Here is a 25247-nt window from a genome sequence, read left to right on the forward strand (position 1 = left end):
CTGTATTAACGAAAAAATAGCCTTTTAATGACATACGCATGTTATTGGAATTTGGTAACAAGAATGTAGTGTTACTAAGGGGGCAAGGCATGGGGCCGGGGCAGACATTTACGTGGCATCCAGTGGTTGGGGCCGAACACATGCAGGATCTGCTCTGGGCTAAAGTTTATAGGATTTCAAGTTGAAATGGAAAGACAAATTATCAGTGGATTGCAAATTGCTTGCGTAGTCCAGACCATTGGAACCTGCTAATATTACCTTATCAAATCTACTTTTATTTAAGTTCAAACTAACGCTGAGCTAATGTTGAATTATGTAAATCATTGACTCATCGGTGCTTCCAAAGCAAATTTGGAAAGAAAGAATATGTTAAAATTGCACGAGTATTGATTCAACACCCAAAAAAGATTCTTGTCTACAAAATTCTATAATTCTTGAAATCCTCGGAGTTTTAAGATAATTCCAATTTTGGTTCAGAAGAATATTGAAATATCTCAGGTGTTTAGAGAATCCTAATTTTATTGCTAAATTGGGTAGATTAAGATATCTGAAAAGGTAAACCTCCAAAATGATCTCCTAGTTTGCATCAAATGTAATCGAATTAGCCACTAGGAGTCTGCCTAAGGGCGGGGGGTTGTAGGTAGGGCTGGGAAACAAGCTGAGCTGCCCATGGCTTAGCTCATGTTCGGCTCATAAACAGGTTGTTAAAACTCAAAATAGGCTCAGCAAGCTGCCTATGAACAATAGGCACTCAGCTTCGCTTGACTCATATAAGTTCGTTATTTAGTAAGAAATATATTTTAGAACTATTTTACATGTACCTTTTTTTTTGTAATCTTATTTATTCCAGCTAAAAAACAATGTACTTTTTTGTAAACAAGCCAGCCCACATTCTGCTCGTTTAACTCAAGCTGATTAAGAACTGAACTCAGCTTGGCTCGCCACAAGGATAAGCGAGGCTTGAACACCTCAAATGCGACTCCTTCAGCTTGTTTACCAGCCCTAGTTGTGGGTTCCAGGAAGTTTTACATCCACGAGGTGTGATTGGCAAAGGCACAGTTACGGATTTCCATTGTTATTTAAAAAAAAAGTTTTAGTTGTGATGAAATTAACTTTCCATATTGCATGCATTAAAAAGAAATAGTTGCATATTATTTGCTTTCAAAAAAATTAGTGAATAATTTTCATAAACATCAGGGGAATGCTCATGGAATGAAAATTATCCACTATCAAATGTCAAGCATGCATTTCTTTCCTGCTTTTATTCTTATAGACACGCAGCAAAATAAATTAGGCCTTGTTCATTGGTCAAATTCTAGTGCATTATCCTATTCACAGCATTAGGGAGACAGTCATGAGAAAATTCACCAGGATTCAAATGCTTATATTCCAAACAGGTCACTGATTGGTGGCTCTGCATTCCATCTTAAAATATTTGTGCTTGGAATTTGAAGTACTTGAGTGCAATTCTTAGCTCAATTCCTTCAAGCTTCACCTAATGAACTCGATAGAACAGAAAGATTATGAAATCAGAAAAGCAGTTCCTTGGAACCACTTGATACCTTCAGAGGAAAAATCAAGTCTAATACAGTTCAGTTGTGAAACAAGATTGCACCTACTACAAGAAGCAAAGCATCTCTCTTTCATATGGGTTGGCCTTTGGGAACTATCTGATCCTTGAGCCACATGTAGATCGGCACCAGAACAAAATATGCTCCAGCTAGTGCTCCCAAAAGAAAGCGATACAGAAACACCAATGGATTTACGGGGGCCCTCACATCTTCAGCCTTAGGTCCAAGCTGTGAAAACACATGTAAAGGATATCAAACAGTGGCTCAGATTATGTAGCCTCCATCTGAGCATATATTAATGCACATAAAATGAACATGTTTACAAGCCTAATGCAGCAAAAAATCATACAGCAAAGACCCTATATGTAATTAATGGGCATACGCCACCCATTATGAAAGGAACACTAGTGTATGCAAGCCGCAAAAACCAAAAGAAAAGGAGCACAAATTATTATCATATAAGCATGTTTACAAGCTTGTTGTCCAAATTGCCTATCGAAAAGAAATAAAAAAAAATGATGAAGCCTACAATATAATAACAAATGAATTATAACTCGAAAGCTTAAACTATCCTGATGATAGCTGTTACTGTAGAATGATAGTGGAGGCATAGCAAAATACCACTGACTTAAAATGAAGTAGGGGCAGAAACAATTCACAGCCTGCAGTTCAATTAAGATGTCTGAGAAGTAGATATGAGAGTGATATTGATAGGGTTTGGTTCAACATAAGCTGTTGACAATCTGCTTATGAATTGAAAAAGTTCATCAGATAGGTACATGAGCAAACAAAAAATTTGGAGGCAAAGAATGGATGAGATTTAACATACTGATATTTATGATACACAATTTGGATGTGGAAATCACAATGAAAAGTAAAGGTCCATCAGTCTTATATCCTCATATCTACAGCAGTAGTATCCATGTGACATAGAGACCAAGATATGGCCTCTTATATTTATCATCATGAAGATCACCATTAAGACAGGAATCATCACATGGTTCTGATGTCAGAATAATGGATGTTACAAAGAATGTGAACGTCTTAAAAAGATTAAAGAACAAACAGAAAGAATGATATTGGGCAAAAAAAAAGCAGCAGATAAAAACAAATCACTTGGAGCATGATATGAGAAGAGCAGTATACTGTAAGAATAAAGGGTAGACATGTAGTGTAAAGTTGTATATATATATATATGGTTCATATTGTACATATATATATATATATATATATTATTTATTTATTTTTAATAATGTAATAGGTACCCTCTAGGGTTATTTTCATCATTTTATACTTGTAATAGGGACTGACGGACTGTTCATTAGGAGCAGTTTTTCCCTTTTTATTATTTTCCTTTTTTTTGTTTCATAAGATATAAGCTTATGACTTAAAGATGTTTTGTGATGTGTAAAACTTTGTTTAACTCTAGTAGAAGGTATGTGGAATTTTGAATAAACAAATCAAGAAAAAAAATGAAATAGCTCAAATGTTTAAACTTTAAATGCATAGAAATATGACAAGGATGCGGGGTGGGTTGAGCAGTGGATGATGTTGAGATAACAAGGAGAAAAAGGAAAAAATTTATCCTCTATTTGACCAAGACAATAATATCTCACGATATGCATGAGACAATAATGCATATCATGTTAGAAGATTTGAATTAACCTATAAAGAATTAAGTTCAAACAATGCTTAAGAACAAAGGAAGAATGCCAATACAGTTATCGGCAATGTTGTACATATAGTACCGTATCATACGATATGGTACGATATGTATCGTTACTATTTAGAATATCAATACAATATACACTCGTATTGTGATACGAGTGCATATCGTAGCTGTATCGTATGTGTCCTACGATACATGTATGTATCGTATGATACAAGTTGTGTCTTATGATAGAAGGTCATCACTCTTAAAAAATGGCCAAATCACAATTTTTCAGTTTTAGGTTTTAAAGACCTCTTGATGGTCGCCTCTCTTATTTGTGTAGAAGCTATTAGAGAGGTATCCACATACCCTAGGAATCGTGAGAGCGATTTGGGGGCCGATTGAAAATCGAGTGCAATTATTGCCATAATATTTTTGTTTATGTAATATGAAATATTGAGTCTTGCGGCATGTTCTTAATTGCAAGATATTTAATATCTTACATTTTTCTTGTGAGATATGCATGCAATATTAGCTATGATTCTATATTAGTTGATGTTTGATGATGTCTTATGCAGCTCATAGGGACATAAATGCTTCATATGTAATTTTATTGTTGTATTTTGTGCAATTCACCATTGTTTCATATGATATGATTTTTTTTTGAATTTTTGCTAAATTTTTCTGTTTTTTCTTGATTTTTTATTAAAAAATTGTGATATTTTATGATACAATACGATACGGTCTTAATTTGGGCCCGACCGATACGGGTAACGATATGATACTTACAACCTTGGCAGTGTTGTATGATACATATCATTACTTTTGGAGAAACCGTATCGGGTGTATCGTACGATACACCCTTGTATCAACTCGTATCGTATGATACACCTTTTGTGTGCTTTAAAAAAGCTGAAAGTTATTTTTTTACTTTTTGGCTTTTAAATACCTCTTGAGGGCCAACTCCCTCATTTGTGTAGAGGCCATTAGAGGGGAACTCACACACCCTAGGGGCCGTGAGAGTGATTTGGGGTTCAATCTGTGTGTAAGGGAGAGGGCTTTTGCGATTTTCTCAAGAGTGCATTTTCACTATTTTTTCACTCAAGGAAGTGGGTTAAGGTAAAAAAATCCAGTTCTTTTGCTTATTGAAATTTTTTTGGGAAACTGTTAGGACTTAATTTTGTTATCCGTGTGTAAACTTGTCGAATATTTGTATGCTTATATTTTTATTTGGTGGGTAATTGCTTATGTTTTATTTTAGATCTTTCGATGTTGTCTTCACGTTCATCTTATGCAGATGATCATGCATGGCAATACTGCAGAGGCATAGATGATGTGCCATGACCAGGGTCATCATTGAGATGTTTGTTTTGTGGTGCTATTATTAGCAAGGTTTTAAAACCCGTGACTCGGATCTCGACTCGTTCTTTATTGACTCGTGACTCGGCGGGTCAACTCGGTGACTCGGATCGGGTTTTGTTAACTTTTGATTTTAAAAGAAAAACAATATATAATTTGTCTGAAACCATGTTTTTGAGTAAACATAGTCTCCAAACGTCTGTAAGAATATAAAAACAACTGCAAAGAGCTATAGAGGTTTGCTTGAATAATTGAATTTGATATCTATACAAGCACTTTGACTAATTCATGACTTGAATTAGAGGATTTGGTCACCATGAGTTCAGTCTGCTACTACCTAAGGTTCCTAAAATGGGCAATCATATATGTTAGCTTGTTTTAAAAGTTTTAATTCCCTCTCTAACAAATCCATAAATGTAAAACAGGGATATATGTGCATATTGAAAGTTTACAGAATGCCCAATATCAACATAAATAAGCAATTTTCTCATGTATAAAACTATGCAGAAAATATATTAATGGCACAACTATAAAAAGACTACTAATATTTGAATATGTACAATGCTTGTTCACATAACAAATGGATGATGAAACCTAAATGTGACTTCCCATAGGCAGAGTTGACCCGCCATATATAGTGAGAATCATTTCTTTAAAATATTTTGCTAGAATAAGTTGATAACACAAGGTGAACAGTAGTTCGAACAACATGGCGATTCTATTCTATGCATTTAAATGCTTTTTTATCTTTAAATGATTTTTATTTTCTTTTTTATACAAAATCTGGGGGTAACCCTTGTTAAAATATATGTACTTATATATTTCGAAACTGTAATTTGAAACTCAAAAAACAAATTTCAAACATCCCAAAACTCGCTCGAGTCAGGCCGAGTCAAGCCCGAGTTTTGGCAAACCGAGTTTGCCTTGCCGGGTTGACTCGCTGGAGGGGCGAGCCGAGCCGAGTCAGCCGAGTCAACGAGTTGACTCGGCGAGTTTTAAAACACTGATTATTAGAGGTGGACTGCATAGATTTAAGCAATATATTGCAGGTCTTTGTCAAAATGTATGTCCATGTGATTATCCATCTATTCCTACCACTTTTCGTGTTGATGTTGTTACTGAACTAGAAAAAAATCAAAGAAGAAGAATTTTACAAAAATGCAAAGGACTTCCAATGACTATTATTCCAGATTCTGAAGATGATGATAATGTCCCACTTGCCAAAAAAAAAAACCGAAGATCTATGTCACAGGGACTCGGCAAAACAGATGCCGCACCCGCGTCGACGCGACGCGGGATCGCGTGCGGGTGCGGCACCGGGTGCGGTCAACACGACCCTGGGTGCGATCAACGCGCCCAGGGTCATTTTTGTCCACATTTTTGGGCGAAAAAAAAATTTCCCCCCGATGAAAAGGAGGATTAGGGCAAATTTTTTTTTTGCCCTAATCTCTCCTCTCTCTCCCCCTGAGCTCGAGCTCTCCCATCGCCGCCCCCAGCTCCGCCTCCCAGACTCCTCTCGGCTCGCAGGTATGTCTCTCACTCTCTTCTTGGGTCGGCTGGGGAGGGGCCGAGCACCCCCCCCCCCCCCCCCCTCTCTCAGTCTCTTGTTGGGTCGGCAGGGGAGGGCTGAGCCTCCCCTGCTCCCTCGTTTTTCGGCACAGGAGGGGCCGAGCCCCTCCCCCATCTACCTCTTTTTTTTGGGTCGACAGGGGAGGGGCCGAGCCCCTCCCTTTTATGTTTTTCTTTTTTGGGTCGACAGGGGAGGGGCCGAGCCCCATCTGTTTTTTTTCTTTGGGTCGACAGGGGGCCCCTCCCCCATCTGTTGTTTTTTTTTTGGGTCGACAGGGGAGGGGCCGAGCCCCCCTCGCTCTCGCTCTCTTGTTGGGTTGGCAGGGGAGGGGCTGAGCCCCCCCTTCTCCCTGTGTTTTCGAATTGATTTGAAAATTGTAATGCATTTTTTTTGTGTGTTTTCAGGATAAAAATGACGGATAAAGGGAAAGGACTTGCGTCATCCTCATCCCAACATGTGAGATCTGCTGCTAGTTTTGCTGATAGTTGCAGTGGGATTGATGATGTGGGGCCACTATGGATACATGTTGATAAACTTGCAAAAATTGGAGAAGGAGGTGGTGGAAACAAAAGATTTCGATGCAAGCTCTGCGAAAAAGATTTTGTTGGGTCTTACACAAGAGTGAAGGCTCATTTGTTGAAGATACCAGGACATGGCATTTCAGCTTGCAGAAAAGTTGATGAGGCAATGCGAAGGCAATACAAGAAGAATATGAGAAGAGAAAGGCAATGGCCGATTCTTCTGCACTCAGTGTGCCATTTGCAAGCCACCAAGAAGATGCTGAAAAAAAAAAAAGAAAAGTCAATCTAGGAGGTAGAGGAACGATACAAGCAACATTCAATACATATGGAAGAGAAGAATTGGATAGAAAAGTTGGGAGGTATTTTTATTCTGGTTCACTCTCATTTAATGCGGCTAGAAATCCTTATTGGAAGGATTTAGTTACATCCTTGGCAAATTGTAATTTGAGTGGTTATGTGCCTCCAAGTTCAAAAAAAATACGAACCACATTTTTTGCAGAAGAGAGGGCAAACGTGGAGAGGTTGCTAGAAATTAAAAAATATTCATGGGAGCAAAATGGAGTTTCCATTGTGTCTGATGGATGGACAGATATTCAAAGGCGTCCATTAATCAATTTCATTGCTTGTTCGCTTAGTGGCCCAATATTCTTGAAAGCAGTTTATGCATCTGGGGAATATAAAAATGCAGAGTATTTGAAGGGATTGTTTATAGGAGTGATAAAAGAAGTGGGTGATCAGAAAGTGGTACAAATCATTACAGACAACGCTCCGGTTTGTAAAAGTGCAGCGTTGAGTTTGGAGAGTGAGTACCCTCATATTTTTTGGACTCCCTGTGTAGCACACAGCTTAAATCTAGCCCTAAAGAGCATATGCAACTCCAAAGAAGAAGAAAATTCACAAGCATATGCTTTATATTCATGGATTGAAGATTTAGAAAGAAATGTCAAAAGCATTAGGAATTTTGTTGTTAACCACCATCGTGCTAATGCTATATTTAATAGGCATTCTGATTTGAAATTGTTGAAGGTCGCTGAAACACGTTTTGCATCCATCATTGTGATGATGAAGAGGATTAAAAGAGTGAAGAATGCTTTGATTAACATGGTGACTGATGAAAATTGGACATTCTATCGTGTTGATGATGATATGAAGGCTCAAGAAATTAAGAAATTCATTCTTGATGATGAGTTTTGGGATAGAGTGGTACCTATTTGGGAAATATTAAGAGAAGTTGATAAGGATGAGCCCATGCTTCACAAAGTTTATGAAATGTGGGATAATATGATTGAAAAAATACAAGCTATAGTTTTCATGCATGAAGAAAAAAATCCTGCATTGGATAATTCAGATTTTTTTAATTATATTCATTCAATTTTAGTCAGAAGATGAGATAAGAGCAACACTCCTTTGCATTGCATGGCACATTCTCTTAATCCAAAATATTATGCAAATAAGTGGCGGGCTGGTGGTATTGGTCGTGTCCCTCCAAATTTAGACCCAGAGCTATCAAGACATAGAAATATGTGTATGACAAGACTATTTCCAGAAGCATATCTTCTACATCAAGTCACACAAGAGTTTGGAAAATTTTCATCTTCGAGATTATATGCACCAGTATTATTCGCGAGAGAAGAAGATAATATAGATCCTATCACATGGTGGTCAACATTTGGATCAAAAACACCTCTTCTGCAACGTCTTGCATTAAAATTGCTATCGCAGCCTGCTAGTTCATCTTGTTGTGAAAGAAATTGAAGCACATATTCTCAAATCCACAACATGAAGAGAAATAAACTCACCAGCAAGCGTGCAGAGGATTTAGTATATGTTCATTCAAATCTTCGATTACTTTCGCGAAGCAATGATGAATACAGGTACTAATTTGCTCTCTTAGTTATTTGATTATTTCTTAGTTTTCATTTAAATATACTTGTATTGTATTTATCATTTTCAAATTGGGTTTATAATGCAGACAAGGAACATCCAAATTTTGGGATGTAAACCCAGAAGAATGTGACTTCGAGGGAGAACATGAATTCAACGTAACAAACATGGATTTAGCGGAGCCCAGTATTCCTTCTAATGATGCATTTGATGATGAAGAAGAAAATTATTAGCATCCATTACTTCATCAGGATATACTTTGGTATGTAATTTAGTTCTTTTATGCAATACTTATTTGATTGATATTTAGGTCGATTTATGTAATTGCTTTACTTATTTGATTGATAATTTGATATTTAGGTTGATATACTGCATGCATGATGAATCATATTATGAGTTTATGACAATGTTTACTGTTAAATGTTAAACTGTTAAAACTTCAAAATTATATATATATATATATATATATATATAATTTTTTTTTACATTTTTGCCCCTGCCGCACCCCCGCACCCGGGTTTTTTGGAATTGCCGAATCCCCGCACCCATGTGACAGCCGAAGATAAACAGATCATCACACGACAGTTGAATGAACACTAAGGAATTATTGTCCAAATGTTTGGCAAATAGGCTCTAGAAGATAGTTTAGTTTTAGGATCTTTATAGTTTAGAACTTTAAAGATGAAGATTGGCATGTAAGACGTTGGTTAAATGTAATGTTTTTAGTTATAATGAAACTCTTAGACTCTTCATAGTTTAGTTACGACTTAGGACATTTTAGTATGACTTGAATATGAATTTAATATTGTTAGTTAAGGCTCTAATTGTCTTATTTACATTGTCAGTTATTAATTGCATGGTTTGTTATTAATTTTAGAATAAGAAGAAAAAGATGATGATAATTATGATTATTGAGGTTTTATATAATATTTTGTTCTTATTTTTATAATATGAAAGTATGAGTCTTGTGGCATGTTCTTAATTGCAAGAGTTATGTAGCTCATAGAGACATAAATACTTCATATGTGATTTTATGGTTGTATTTTGTACAATTCATCATTGTTTCATGTGTTATAGATTATGTAGTTGCCTTTTATTTACATTGTCAATTATCATTTGCATGGTTTGTTATTAATTTTAGTAGAAATAGGAGGAGGAGGAGAAGAAGAAGATTATGATTATGATTATGATTATGATTATGATTATGATTATGATTATGATTATGATTATGATTATGATTATGATTATGATTATGATTATGATTATGATTATGATTATGATTACTGAGGTTTTATATAATATTTTGTTTTTGTTTTTGTAATATGAGAGTATGCGTCTTATGACATGTTCTTAATTGCAAGAGTCTTATGTAGCTCAATTTTTGCTAATTTTTTCTGATTTCTTAATTTTTTTTTGGATTTTTTGAAATTTTTTTATTAAAAGTTTATGATACTTTTACGATACGATATAGGTTCATTTTCGCCCGACCGATACGGGTAACGACATGATACTTACAACCTTGCTTGATAGTGTGGCCTAATTCAAAATTGCCAATGAGGCAATGGAGTTCTTAAGAGACAAGTATACTATGATCGACATGGCTCGTCATTTTGCCCTTTTAAACAAGGGCTATATAGTCTTTTGACCATAGAGTCGTTGGGGGCTCTCCAACGACTATTGAGAACTCCCATATGGTCCCTCACTCTCTCTCTCACTTGTAATGTGTATAAACAAGGGCCTTTGTTCCCCCTCATTGCTTAATGCTTCTCTTAAGCATTCATGTTTAATAGGATAAATAATTTTTTATGTTTTGCTCTATAGTTCTGTGATGTCTTGAATGCACTTAGTGCTTGTGTTGTGTTTATGATCTTATAAGCCCGTAGAGGCCCTCATTTTGTATTTTTGCATATTTCATTACATGTTATCAAAGCCAAGACATTCTTCTTGGTATTTTGCCTCTTTTTGGGTCTTGGGATTCTTTGGTTCGAGTTCGTGCTTCGTGAAAGATTCTTGATCATTGTGTGGCTTGGATTTAAGAAAAATCTTGACCCATATCTTATATCCTTAAGTATTACTTGTGAAAAGCATTTTTTTTTCTTATCTTGAAAAAATTATTTGTTATTAAAAACTAAAATCTTCAAATGTTTTTTCAAAAATTATCTTTAGATCTATTTGTATTAAATATTTTATAAGGTTTATAATTTTTGTTTGATCTTGTGAAATTATATATGTGTATGCTTTTATGAGATTTAGTTTGAATCTTAGTTTTTCAAAACTTGTTTTATTTTGACATGTAAGTGTATGATCTAGTATTCTTGAGCATGTATTATTGGCATTTAGATGCTTTATTCATGGTTATAAATGTCAAATTATGTTTGTATTTATTATTGAACTTTGTTTTGTTTATTTTTGAAAAATTATCACATATTTTAAAATAATTTGAAATGGTGTTGTGTTTCATAAGTATGATCTTATGAAATTTTTGCTTAACTTGTGTTTAAATTATTTTTCTCTCTTTACTCTTGATGTATTCCTATGTGAAACTTAAAGTAGCTAATAAAGTATTAAAAAATATGATCTAGCTTATGAATAAATAATTTTTATATTGATATTTGATCCTTGTGCACTTGTGATTGCCTTAGACGATGAATGAGATTGTCTATTCGTGAATAAGGTATTGAGCATGATTTCTTATGGCATCCATTCACTTTAATAAATGCCTTTTGTGGTCCTTTTGTGAGACAATAGTTATGTTAGTGGGTGTTTCTCTTGTTGGTCATTTTGTAGTTCTTATGATTGTGTTATTTCCTTAGTCTCATGGCTCTTGATTCATTGCATACTTGTTATTTATAAAATATTAATTTTTATATTGTGCCCTCTTTGATATATACCATTAGTGCTTTAATCTATCACTTGCATATATGTTTAAATGTGTACATATGCATATCTTATATGATTCTTCGTAGCTTTTGTATAAGATATATGACTTTAAGTTATTAAAGATTATTGCGTATACACGAGTTTTGATCTCTTTGTGAATATGCACTTGGTTTTTTATATGGTTCTTTGACAATCCCTATATATATTTTGGCCCTCTATAATGCTAAATGTCATTGTTGTCTCATAGTAGACTTGTAATCTAGATTGAGATATCTCTCTATATATCTTGCTCATATTGACTTTGCATGTAATTGCTTCAATTGACATGTTGTTGTGCATATGATTGCACTATATTCATTCTAAGTTTTCATCTACCGTTGTTGGATTTGATTTGAATCTTTGTTTTTTTTCAAAATGGCTCGTATATATAAACTCTTTTCGTGAGTATTTATTGTCTTCTTATGGAATTTGTTTTGTCCATCACATATTTTTATATGATGCATCATTTCTTTTTGGCCTTATTGTTGGGTCAAAATTAGCGGTTGAGGTAAGTTACGTGGGAACCTCAAGTCATCTTATCAATTTGCAATTATCAAAGTTTATGAGTATCATGTTGACACGTGTCTTAGTTCTAATTGATAGTTGATTGGCCTCTGAATCCATGTTTTTGTTGAACTAGAGATGTTTGTTGGGGTGAGTTGTGTGCACCTCGATTTTGTTAGTTTAGATTGTCAACTTATAGTTTGGATCTAACTTACTGTTGTTTGATCTCTGATCCCGTGAGTGTGTTGTATTACTCATTTGTGTAGTTGGCCATTGTTATTATATATGCTTATAATTATATTTATTTGTGGTGGCTGTCTATTTTTAAAACCATGGTATTTTGAAAGTTTGTAAAATTTAATATCTTTGTCTCGATTTGTTAATCTTTTCCTTCCCTCCTTGATGACATTAGTTTGTTTTCATTACAATTCTTACCTTGTGTTTTTTCTCCTATTATGCATCTGATTTAAGTGTCAATTTATGTAGACAAGAAATGTTTTTCAATGTAGTGAGTTATGTGCACTCATTGGTTATTCACACTTTTTGTGTGTTTGTTTTGCCCATACGTGGTATTGTGATTATGCACTTGTTCTAGTAGTTGATACACTTATTTAAGTGTCATTTTATGTAGACAAGAAATGTTTGGTTATTCACACTTTTTGTGTGTTTTGTAGTCCATTAGTGACATTGAGATTATGCGCTTGTTTTAGTAGCCGATACACTTATTTAAGTGTCATTTTATGTAGACGAGATGTTTGGTTATTCACACTTTTTGTGTGTTGTAGCTCATTAATGCATTGTGATTATACTCTTGTTCTAGTAATTGATACACTTTATTTTTTTTCAAGGTTTGGAGGTCTAGTGAGGTGATTGCTTATGGTGGTCAAACTATTGTTGAGATTTGCAAATTTCATTCTCTTTGTTATATAAGATTTTTCAAAAATCTCTCCATGAAATTTCTAAACTTTTTTTACCTGTGTTTCCTTATATGGAAAAATATTTATTGATAAAAATTTCATGCATTTTGCATATTTGTGATGTTTAAATAAAAACCTTATTTTTTATATTGTGAGCTTTCTTGTATGTGCCCATTTGTGGGTTTTGTGAGTGTGCTCTTTAAGAGAACACTTGTGTGTTGTTCACTTGATATTGGTGGATACTTTGGCTCGTGATTGAAGGCTACCTGGTTCTTTATATTAAATTCATGCATTTTATGTGCATTTATTGATAAAATATATTTTTTTATTGTCCTTTAACCCATTATGAGCATTAAATATGCTTTAATTGCCAGTTGAATATATATTTGTTTTATATTGATTATCTTGTTCACATTGTTGTATGCACGAATTTAATTATCTCCTCTTTTCTTGAGGGTTCTTTTGAATTGTTATATGCACATGATGATTTTGAGTTTATGATTTGATTTCATAAAAATTTATTCTCGAGGTATGTTGTCCTTATCTAATGATTATCTAATGTTTATTGTTACTTTGTTTGAAAATTCTCCTTAAGTACCATTCTTGTTCCAAAATATATTTGTTTTTAAAACTTTATAACTATTGGATTAAGATATTTTCCTTTGTATAGTTGGAATCTGTGTTCTCTCTTTGGGTTCTTAAAGATGATGGATTGAAAAAAGAATATCTTTGATAGTTCTTAGTTGTCATAGGCGCTAGGTAGAGCGTAGGTGGTGAGCCTCTAAAAAGGCCTAGGCGAGGCCTAGGGGGACTAGGCGATACCCCAAATAAAAAAAGTAAAAAAAATATACAAAATATGTAAACAAACTACTAAAATTAATAATATGCATACAACATAAAATCAATCAACAATAAGCAATAGACGAATAATGTCATCTAACACTTTAAAGCAATTATATTAGATAACATGCTAAAACAAATTAAGAAAAAATTAACAATTAAATAAACAAACCATACAACTAAAAACCAACACTAATTTCAATCAGTTCATAACCACCACAATAACACCAAGATAGCAACACATGAAAATGATGTTTCTACCTCAATCCAAGGGTCCCCAATAGAGCCTTAGATGCATCCTCTGGACCTGTTTTAGAATTGCTACATTTAATTGCCCAATAGGCTTAACACGGAAAGCTATAGACAAACCATAATATATGTAGCTTCAAACTCAACTTCTTGTCTATAATCACAGATGCGTGCAAGAAACGTCGACGGGTGGGTAGGTAGGTGTGTTAGGCTAATGTAGATCAACCTCCATTACTCAAATTGATGAAAAACAAATGAAATGGGAACAAGGAATAGGACACAGTGTGCGTTCAATTCTTATAGTGAGTCACCTCCACGTTTCCCTCTAGTTTTTTTTTGAGTTAGTAGTGACAAACCCAACAAAAAAATTTAAATTTAATTTTGGAACCACCCTTATTTTTTTAAGAATTTTTTAGTCAACTGTTCCAATACTTTCTATTTTTAAAGAAGTTTCATCGATTAACGTAAGTTTTGAAAAGAACATTCTTATGAGGTGTTATATGAAAGGAAGCACCCAAATCAGGAATCCACATACCTGGAGGAGACGAGGAAGATGCAATGGCGGGACCGAAAGTCGAGGATGATTTGAGAAGTTGTTGAAGTGCCTTCAATATTTTGTTAAGTGTGTCTTTATTATCTCCTTAATTTTTGCTTGCTTCTTCTTTCTTAGGTGTGATTTCTCCAACGAAAGCAATTTTACCTTTAAGCTTGGATCAAACCGGTCTAATGTGTCTTGGTTCATTACAATGATGACAAGTAACACCCTTCCTATATCCACTATTATAGTTGGGCCTAGTTATCATAGTTATTTTGTTTAACAAAATGGGGTGGCTTATAGGTTTTTACATTAGAACCCGACCCAGTAACGACCAAAGCATCTTCATTCTTATTGGTCATGCCAAGAAGAATTTCTTCTTGACATACCTCGACAAGAGCATCTTCAAGAGGCATAGTTTTGGTTCTATAAAGAAGAGAAGACCTCACTTGTTCAAATTTCAGTCTTAGACCATGAAGAAATTGAAAAAAGTGTTCATTCTCAATTTACTCTCTTCTAATTTCAATATTTTCAAGAGCCACTCATTTAGGCTCAAGAAGTGTCAATTCATCTCAAAGAGGAAATAAAATGCCAAAATAATCTCGAACACACATGTCCCTTTGCTTAGTTGATCTAATTTTGTCTTAACAAAAATATTGTCTAGCAAGATCCTTTTCTGACTGAGGCTCTACATTGGTCACACTCTGTTCAACTGGTGGGGTATGGCATGGGGTGACATCATGTGTCCCTCTTGTGTCTAGTTAGTTAACTCAACGGCAAACCATGGCTGATACCACTCGACATCCTTGTGTCCATCTATATTTCCTGAGTTCTCAATAGTGTTTTCATCAAACACAACATTTCGTGAGACTCTAATGCGATGAGTGGTGGGGTCATAGCATCGATACCCTTTGTATTGATCAGCATATCCAACAAACTTGCACCTGCATGCCTTGTCCTAGAACTTATCACGTTGAGAGCTATCAATATGAACATAACATATACAACCAAACACTCTTAATTCATTATAATCAGGCTGAACTTCGAAGAGTGCAAAATAGGGAGATTGATTCTCTAGTAATCTCATGGGCAAGCGATTTATGATATACACAGCAGAATGAAAGGCTTCTGTCCATAAACTCATGAGAACCTGAGTGTCATGCAACATGCTCAAGGCACCTTCCACAATGTGTCGATGTTTTCTTTCTGCCACACCATTTTGTTGTGGTGTATGTGGGCAAGATATACGACGACCTATTCCATTATCTTAGAGAAATTCAGTAAATTCCTTTGATAAATACTCACCCCCTCCATCACATTGGAAATGTTGAATTTTGGACAAGAAATGATTACAGACTAGAGCGTGAAATGAACAAAAGAGCTTGAACACCTCAGATTTATGTTTCATAAAATAAATCCAAGTATATCTGGAATAACTATCAATGAAGACAACATAATAACGACTACCAGACAAAGAAGTTTGTGGAGCAGGTCCCCAAACATCAGAATAGACAATTTCAGATGGCACAGAAGCTCTCTGATTTATTGAACAAAAAGGAAGGACATGACTCTTGCATAATTGACATTTGAAACAAAGAGAGGTCTCAGACTCAACACTTAAACTAGACTGTGGAACAAGCCCACTTAACACAAGTTTCTCAATGAATGATTTATTACAATGACCCAAACGACGATGCCAAATCTCTGGCTTATTACACTGAGACAAACTAAAACAATCTTTGAAGGACACTGGGTGATCTGACTAACCGGCCGACGAACTCAATAAAACACCACGAACAGGAGAAAAAGATTCCTTGAGGACATACATATTTTCCTGTCGTTCTCCTTCAACGATTGTCTTCTTCGTGATAAGGTCCTTGACACGTAAAGGAGTAAATTTGACAAAAGAATTAGTATCATCAACAAGTTTGGAGACAAAAACAATGTTTTTGACAATACTGGGAGAATGATAGACATTAGATAAATTCAATGAAGAATTAAGAAGTGGAAGATCAATATTTCCAGTGTGAGATATATAATAAAGAGTACCATCTCCAGTTTTAATATGAAATTTCCCATGGTAAGGAATGGGTTTCGAAATCTTACCGACATCACCTGTTACATGTGTCGCAACCCCGGAATCAATGTACCAAGTTCCTTGTTCATTCTGCTTGAAACTTATCGCTGAAATAACATATATCAAAAGATTCTTCATATTATCCTTTTTATCGTCTTTCGAGTCTTCGCCTATTCTTCCTCTGTGAAAGGATCCTGCACCATTAGATTTTTCTTTGTTTTGTGGGTTGTGCCAGCAATTGGCTTTAATGTGCCCCTTTTTTTGCAATGAAAACATGTTGGTATATTCCTGAATCTCTGGTTGTCTGAGAATGAGTTGAGTGGCATATTGGGCGTGAGCAACAACCCACGGCCTCCTTGACTGTTCCTTCCTTGATCGTGACCATCTCGAAAACCTTCACGTCCTCTTCCTAACATCATCCTGGTAACCAACACATCATGATGACTGGCGTTGATGGCCATCTCCTCTCCCCTAATGGTAATACTGTAGTAATTTCGCAAAAAGATCTTCAAAACTTGGCAACGAAGGAAGGCATAGAAGGGAGGTGACCAACATGTGATAATTGGAGCCAAATCCATTCAGTGTTTGTTGAACTTTTTCTTTGTCAGGAATTTCACAACCTACCATGGCCAGTTGATCGGTGAGAATCTTGACTTGTTCATGTAATCTGTAACTGACAAGTTCTCTTTCTTTAAGAGCTGGAATTCTCTCTTTAAATGTAAGATTCTGGCCTCTAAAATCTGAGAATATGTTTGCGCCAACCTCTGCCATAACTCCATAGCCGAGCATTCATCGGAAATGCCGACCAATACCTCTTGAGAAAGAATAGATGTGATGTAAGAAACTACCACTTGATCTTTTCTCGTCCATGTCCCAAATTCAGGATTGCGAATCGATTTGTTGAAAACCTCCCCTTTATCATCTTGCTCTTCCTGCATCACAAGCTCTGAAGGTGCATGAATTGTCGCGTCGAGGTGTCCGGAGATATCCAAACTTCTAATAAAGGGCAAAATTTGCCTCTTCCAGGTCAAGTAATTCGAATTGTTCAGTTTTTCAGAGATGAGTTGACCAAGGAAACTTGATGGTAGAGAAGGAGAATCCATGACGAAAGAATACGAAGAAAGATGAGTAAGGAAAACGTCGAGTGCAAGAGCAGCAATACAAAGCAACAACCAAAATTTGTCTCCTTAAGAGACATGTTAGCAGCAGATGATCGAATACACCCAACTGTTCTGGTGCTGCCTAGTATTCAGCGAAGCCTAATCATGATAGAGGTCCTTTTTTTTTTTAAATTAAAACTGTTGTTGACGTCAATGTCGACAACTAGCAGAAGAAAGGGGTCTTAGTTATTAGACCTGATCTATTCCAGGAATATCAACAAGGACTGATTTAAAGATAACGTAACTGGGAAAACAGCGAATCAGATTCATATTGGAAGAAGGGGAATAGTCGAAACCGAGAAGAAAAAACGCAGATATGTCGATATCTAAATGAGAAGTGAATCGCAGATCTGAAATCAATTTCAGATTTGTAGATATCTAAAGGAGAAATGAATGATTAGAAAAAGGGAAGAGCTGATTAGAAACAAAGAAATAGAGATTGCGATTAGGGTTAAGGGGAATAGTCGAAACCGAGAAGAAAAGACGCAGATCTGAAATTGATTTCAAATCTGTCGATATCTAAATGAGAAGTGAATCGCAGATCTGAAATCAGTTTTAGATCTATCGATATCTAAAGGAGAAATGAATGATTAGAAGAGGGAAGAGATGATTAGAAACAAAGAAAAGAAAGAAAATCACTCTAACCTGGAGTTCGAAGTTCAATCTCTGCAGACACGCTTTCCGGGATCAACTTCACGTCTTGGGTAGATGTCTGATGAAGTTCCGCTCTGATACCATGTAAGATTTGCCTCTTGGAGTATACGCTGATACAGAAGAAGAGAAAGATGGTGAGAAAGAAGGGGACGACTGCAACAAATGGTCTGATCTCACTCAGAGAGATCGTGCCCTATTTTTCATTTATATACATATGTGTTACAGACTGGATCGGGTCTGGATATTACATAACCTTTCATCAGTTCCAGACCCGAATACAAATATAAGATGTTATACAGATTCTGGTATTCGGGTCCATATCCAAACCCGTAACCCGAAAACACAAACAGTTTCAATAATCTCCTCGGTTGGAAGTTATCGCTTATTTTTGGGCTGTGAATTAACTCATCAAAGTCATCGTCAAAATCAAAAGATTGGGTCACGCGTGTTCCTCGAGAACCGCGTGGACTTCGCTCCACTCGTCGTTCTTGTGTTCTCGCACTTTCGGCCAGTTGATGAGTTAATTCTTCAATTTGGCGACTAGCTTCGGCGAGTTGCCTTTGAAGATCTCAAACTTCGTACTGTTGGCCACGTTCATCTCTACCTTTATGAAGGTCATTTTGACCCCGACCGCCCATTCGACCCGCCATGGTGAATGGTACCTAAAAAAAAATTGACTTCCCCCTACACCGGGAATCGTGTCGAATTGAGAAATCCGGCAACCCTCGCTCTGATACCAAAAATGATGTGGACTCGGTATGCACCGATCCAAGATTCAAACGGATCTCAACACGGGCAAAAGTTTTTCACTAAAATGAGTCCGAACAGGATTTTCGAGACTTGTGCGCTCTGTTTCGCCAGAGGTGGTCCAAAGGAAAGTTGTGCGCGACTTGCATACCTTTCCAACAAATCCAAAATCACTAGATTCAGATAAGGAATGTCCGCTCCACGGACTCAAAACCGGGACTGATAGTCAAATCTGTGACAGGCTCTCCGGGTTCGGTGGACAGCATGATCAAAGAGGGTTTTGACTCCTTAGACGATGGAGTTTGCAAAAACTCCCAACAGATAAACTGAAGGTCTGACTCAGACCTTTCCAGAAAGCTATGACTTGTAATTTTTGAGCAATCCTACACGCTGCTACTGAATTTTAAAATCCCTGACAAACTAGTTGTTAACTAGCCTAACCTACTAATTGGGTTCTAGTTGGCCGCACAAATCGCCCCGGATTCGAGCACTCAGATCAGGGTTTTAGAAGAAACCCCATACTTCACTATGGTGTGGACAGACCTTATACAACCAGACTAACTTTCGGATTTCGATTTCACACCATACATATTCAGATATTCAAAAATTACGAAGTTATACATAGAAGACTATAATAGTGAAAATTATATTCAGACCTAAGACAAGTACAGAAAGATAGATTTTTTTAGGCTACTTGAAGGCTGAATCGATTAAAATGAAAATATGAAAAATTTAGATCTTTGTCGTAGCTTTCTACAGAATCAAATGAATCAGATTTTTATGAAGGGAATCGTGAGATATCCCCAAAATACGGAACATTGTTCATAGTATTCAGGGTCTGACAGATTCTGTCCGACCGACTGCTTGACAAGGATTTTCCAAGACCCTGTCGGCCGAATCGCCGAATCAGGCCGCGACCTCAATAGCAATGTTGTAGGTCCGTGGTCTTAGCTTTCCAGGAAGCCCAAGAACACTGGAATCGGACCAGTACCTTAACAGATAAAGTCGATTCTTTGGAGTTGACTCAGACAACTCCAAAACCGAGAATCCAATTTTTTGACAGAATTTAAAATTAGCACAAACACGATTTGCAGGATGTTAAAACAACTTCAATGACTCTTAAGAACATAAATAACATCAAATTTCATTCTCTAATCATTTAGAATCAACTGCATGTTGCAAAAAGTAGCAGAAAGTAAGAACAAGTTTGAAACTTAAGAACAAGAGTTCGAGAAATCAAACAAGGCTCAGTTGGTGACAAAGGGAAAGACGTAAAGGTGCAGCCGCCGGATCCTTCACCAAGTGACGAGTGGGGTGAAGGTGCAGACTCCTCTGGGATGCAACTTCTGTGACTTTCACCAACACGGTCCTCCACAAAACAACACTCCCCCTCTCCTTTACCAACCAAAAAGAAGAATGCTTACAACTCTCCCTTCACAAAACCTCCACCATTTTTTATCTCTCTTTTTTTTGTCACAAAACAAGAAGAAGACCCCCCCCCACCCCATGGTCGACCACCATGGTCTCTTAAGGCTTGTTGGAGGGTAGAATGATGATGCCACCCCCCAGCCCCAATCATTCCAAAAGGGGGGGTGGGCTTCTTTTGAAAATGGGTATTATTACCCCTCCAACAGCCCTCTTTGACTTTCTACAGTCAAACTGATTCAAAAGGGGGTTATAAATGTCCAACCCAAAGTGGTGTCAATTAGAGTTTGGGTTAAATTGGATCTTAGATAAGATCCAAGATCCAAATGATGTTTTTGCTCCAAAAACCCTTCACGATATTGTTTTTTTTTAATAAAAAAAAACCAAGGTTACCGGAAGCGTCTAGCTAAAAGGGGAAGCGCGCTTCGGAAGCACGGAACGTCGCGCTTCCGAAGCGTGGGGGGAAGCGTCCCCCTTTTTTGGGAAGCGCGTCCCCCTTTTTTGGGAAGCGTGCTTCCCTTTAATGGGGGACGCGTTTCCCTTTAATGGGGGACGCGCTTCCCTTTAATGGGAAGCGCGCTTCCCCCTCGCTTCCCCCACGCTTCCCCTGTTTTTTTTCAATTTTTTGTATTTTTTAGTTTTGTTTTTTTCGCCTGTGTTACACTGCCGGTCCCAAGCCCGGATAAAGGAGGAGGGTTGCGGTAGGCCTGTGACAGCCAACATAAAAACTTTGTCATATCCTATGAAAATGAACCAATATGAGAATTTTGTTGGGGCGTTCCCTACTGAGCGACGCGCTGTACTCTCTAGGCCCGGAGGCAGTGATAAATGTGCAAGGGTTGCTAGGTCGTCGCCCAGAAGCGACGCGTCACACCGGCGCTCGGGTGTGGTGTCAAATAGGCAAGGGTTCCCTCACTTTGTTGGACGGGTGGGGGTAAAGAAGTTAGTCCAAGACCATAAAATTAGGTTAGACACTTGGAACATAGGGTCTTTAACTGGTAAGTTGGTAGAGTTAGTAGATGTTATGTGTAGGAGAAAGATTGATATTTTATGTCTTCAAGAGACCAAATGGGTAGGTGAGAAAGCTAAAGTGATAGAACCTTGGGGATATAAGATTTGGTATACAGGAATAAATAGGAATAGGAATGGAGTAGGGATTGTTATGAGTCGTCAGTTTATAGATAATGTAGTTGAGGTCCGTAGGAAGGGTGATAGAATTTTACTTATTAAATTAGTATTAGGTACGGATATTATTAATATTATTAGTGTTTATGCACCTCAAGTAGGTTTAGATGATTCCATTAAGCATCAATTTTGGGAAGATTTAGATGGAGTAGTACAAGAGACATCTTATGGAGAAAAGCTTTTCATCGGCGGTGACCTTAATGGACATGTAGGCATTAGTAGGGATGGATTTGAGAATATCCATAGAGGCTATGGTATAGGAGAAAGAAATGAAAGTGGAGAAAGGATTTTAGATTTTTGTTTGTCCTATGATATGATCTTAGCAAACACTTGGTTTAGGAAGAGGGAGTCTCACCTAGTAACATTTAAAAGTGGGGTTAATACGAGTCAGATAGATTTTTTCCTACTTAGAAAGAGAGATAGGGGTTGTTGCATCGATTGTAAGGTTATACCAGGAGAAAGTGTAGCTACACAACATAGAGTCTTAATTTTAGATCTTAGAATTAGACAATGCCGCAAAAGGGATAGACATAGGATAGATCCTAGAATTAAGTGGTGGGCACTAAAAGGAGCTAAACAAGGAATGTTTATAGAGCAGGTAGTTAAGGAAGCTGATTGGTGTCTCGAGGAGGATTCAAAATCAATGTGGAATAAGATAGCGGGTGGCATGAGAAAGGTGGCTAAGGAGGTATTGGGTGAGTCTAAAGGCGGTGCACCGCTAGGTAAGGATACATCATGGTGGAACGAGGATGTCAAATTAGTTATTAAGGTTAAAAGAGAGTGTTATAGAAATCTAAGTAAGAGTCGTGATAAGGAGAATTTGGAGAAGTATATGATAGCAAAGAAGGAAGCTAAAAAAGTAGTTCGGAACGCGAGGGATAAGGCATATAAGGAGGTTTATGACAAGTTGGATACCAAAGAAGGCGAGAAGGATATTTATAGGCTTGCAAAGATGAGAGATAGGAAATCGAAGGATTTGGGTATGGTTAGATGTATCAAAGATGAAACGCAAAGGGTTTTAGTCAAAGATGAGGAGATTAAGGAGAGATGGAAAGATTATTTTGATAAGCTATTTAATGATAGTCATGCTCAAGATCTTGGAGACTTCTCCATTCCTTTTCATGAGATAAATCGTGACTTCATGCGCAAGATTCAAAAGAAAGAAATTGCAGAGGCTTTGAAGAAAATGAAATCAAGAAGGGCAGTTGGCCCAGATGGTATACCTATCGAGGCTTGGAAATGCTTGGGAGAGAAAGGTTTAGAATGGTTGACAAATCTTTTTAACTTGATTTGGCGAACAAATAAGATGCCTAATGAGTGGAGGAAGAGTACTTTGGTGCCTTTATATAAGAATAAGGGTGATATACAAGATTGCACAAACTATCGTGGTATAAAACTCATGAGTCATACTATGAAACTTTGGGAGAGGGTGATTGAGTCTAGGTTGAGGAAGGTTGTCATGATATCGGAGAATCAATTTGGTTTTATGCCTGGAAGATCAACTATGGAAGCTATACATCTTCTTAGACAACTTATTGAAAGATATAGAGAGAGGAACAAAGATTTGCATATGGTTTTTATTGATTTAGAGAAGGCATACGATAGAGTACCTAGGGACGTTCTCTGGTGGACAATGATGAAGAAAGGTGTTTCTCTCAAGTACATTAGTATAATTAAAGATATGTATGAAGGAGTAGTAACCAATGTCCGCACTTGTGGAGGGGTGACAACCAATTTTCCGATAACGGTTGGGTTACATCAAGGATCTGCTTTAAGCCCTTTCCTATTTGCGATAGTGATGGATGAGCTTACGAGATCAATTCAAGAAAATGTACCGTGGTGTATGTTGTTTGCTGATGATATTGTTTTGATTGATGAGTCTAGAGCTGGGGTTAATGCTAAGTTAGAATTATGGAGACAGACATTGGAAGCTAGAGGTTTTAAGTTGAGTAAGAGTAAGACTGAATATATGGAATGTCGGTTTAGTAAGCAACGAAGTAGTGATGGGAGTGTAGTGAAGCTTGGTGAGCAAGATATACCGGTGAATGATTATTTCAAATATTTGGGATCCATCATTCAAAAGTATGGAGAAATTGATGGAGATGTAAATCATAGGATAAAGGTTGGGTGGATGAAATGGAAAAGTGCTACTGGAGTGCTGTGCGATCGTAGAATGCCATTGCGGTTGAAGGGAAAGTTTTATAGGACGACTATTAGACCCGCTTTACTATATGGTACGGAATGTTGCGCTGCCAAGAGACATCATATTCAAAAAATGAGTGTAGCTGAGATGCGGATGCTTAGATGGATGTGTGGAAATACAATAAAAGATAAGATTCGGAACGAAGAGATACGTAAGAAGGTAGGTGTTGCACCCATTGAAAATAAGATGCGAGAGAATCGTTTACGGTGGTTTGGACATATTCGGCGAAGGCCTAATGATGCTCCAGTTAGAAGGTTGGAGAAATGGGAAAATATATTAGTTAAAAGAGGTCGGGGTAGGCCTAGGAAGACTTGGATGGAGATGATAGGAAAGGATATGAATGCTTTGAACCTCACCAAGGACATGGCGTTGGATAGAAATGATTGGAGGAAAAGGATTCATGTGGAAGACCCAAAATGAATTTCTTTTTTGGTTCATATCGCTGACCCCAATTGTTTTGGGATGAAGGCGTAGTTGTTGTTGTTGTTGTTGTTGTTGTTGTTTTTTTTTCGCTTCCCCCTCGCTTCCGAGACGCTTCCTATGTCGCTTCCGAGACGCTTCCCGAATCGCTCCTAAGTGGTCCCACGCTTCCCCGCTTCCTAAAATTTTGAAAGTGCCTCGCTTCCCGCTCCCGCTTCCCGCTCCCGCTTCCCGCTCCTGCTTCCTCAACTGGCAACCATGAAAAAAACTACCCTGAGTACCCCATCCACCCTCTAGTGCCGCAAAACAATCCTACAAGGCACTAGAACTATCTGGATCCGTAGAATCCGACACCTAAAAAAAATAAAAATAAAATAAAAATTACATAAAATAAGGATTGACAACCAAATGTCCAAAATGTGATTTCATGAAGAGCGTAATGGAATCAAGTGAAAGTTCAAGGCAAGCATCAACTAAATTGTGGATCCGCTAAGACAAAGGATGTCTTGCAAGTGGGTGGATCACCTAGGGTAACGATGCCCGGATCGGGTCTGGAGAGTTGGATTGGGATCTAACTTCGCTTCTGAACTCTGAACCTCTGGATGCTCTGCATTAAATTAATTATATTAAACAGCAAAAACAACAAAAAAATTGGAATTTCATAGTCATGATATACACGTCATTATAAGTAGAAGAAAATTAACGTTACTCTCATCATGATACGGGTTCAAGTGAGGATGCTGAAGGCTGGCCAAAAACCATACAGAAACTAGAGACAAACAGAATAAAAAATAAACCAAAACAGCAAGCAAGATATAGTCCCAATGCAGTTCTCAACATAGCAGCAATCTAGCAA

General features: G+C 36.9%; 1 protein-coding gene across 1 annotated transcript in view; it reads right to left on the reverse strand.

Annotated features, from left to right (window-relative positions):
• Positions 1-1357: 1357 nt before the first annotated feature.
• LOC149831655 (2-methyl-6-phytyl-1,4-hydroquinone methyltransferase, chloroplastic-like) overlaps positions 1358-25247 on the reverse strand; it is a 33457-nt gene continuing 9567 nt past the window's right edge. The window contains exons 3-4 of the mRNA XM_090014050.1: positions 1616-1799; positions 1358-1495 (exon numbers count right to left, since the gene is read on the reverse strand). Coding sequence (XP_089870176.1) covers positions 1644-1799 — 156 coding nt within the window. The 3' untranslated portion in view covers positions 1358-1495; positions 1616-1643. The remainder of the gene's footprint in view (positions 1496-1615; positions 1800-25247) is intronic.

This window comes from Nuphar pumila, chromosome 7 (genome assembly GCF_984573655.1).
Source record: "Nuphar pumila chromosome 7, dmNupPumi1.hap1.1, whole genome shotgun sequence".
NCBI lineage: Eukaryota > Viridiplantae > Streptophyta > Magnoliopsida > Nymphaeales > Nymphaeaceae > Nuphar > Nuphar pumila.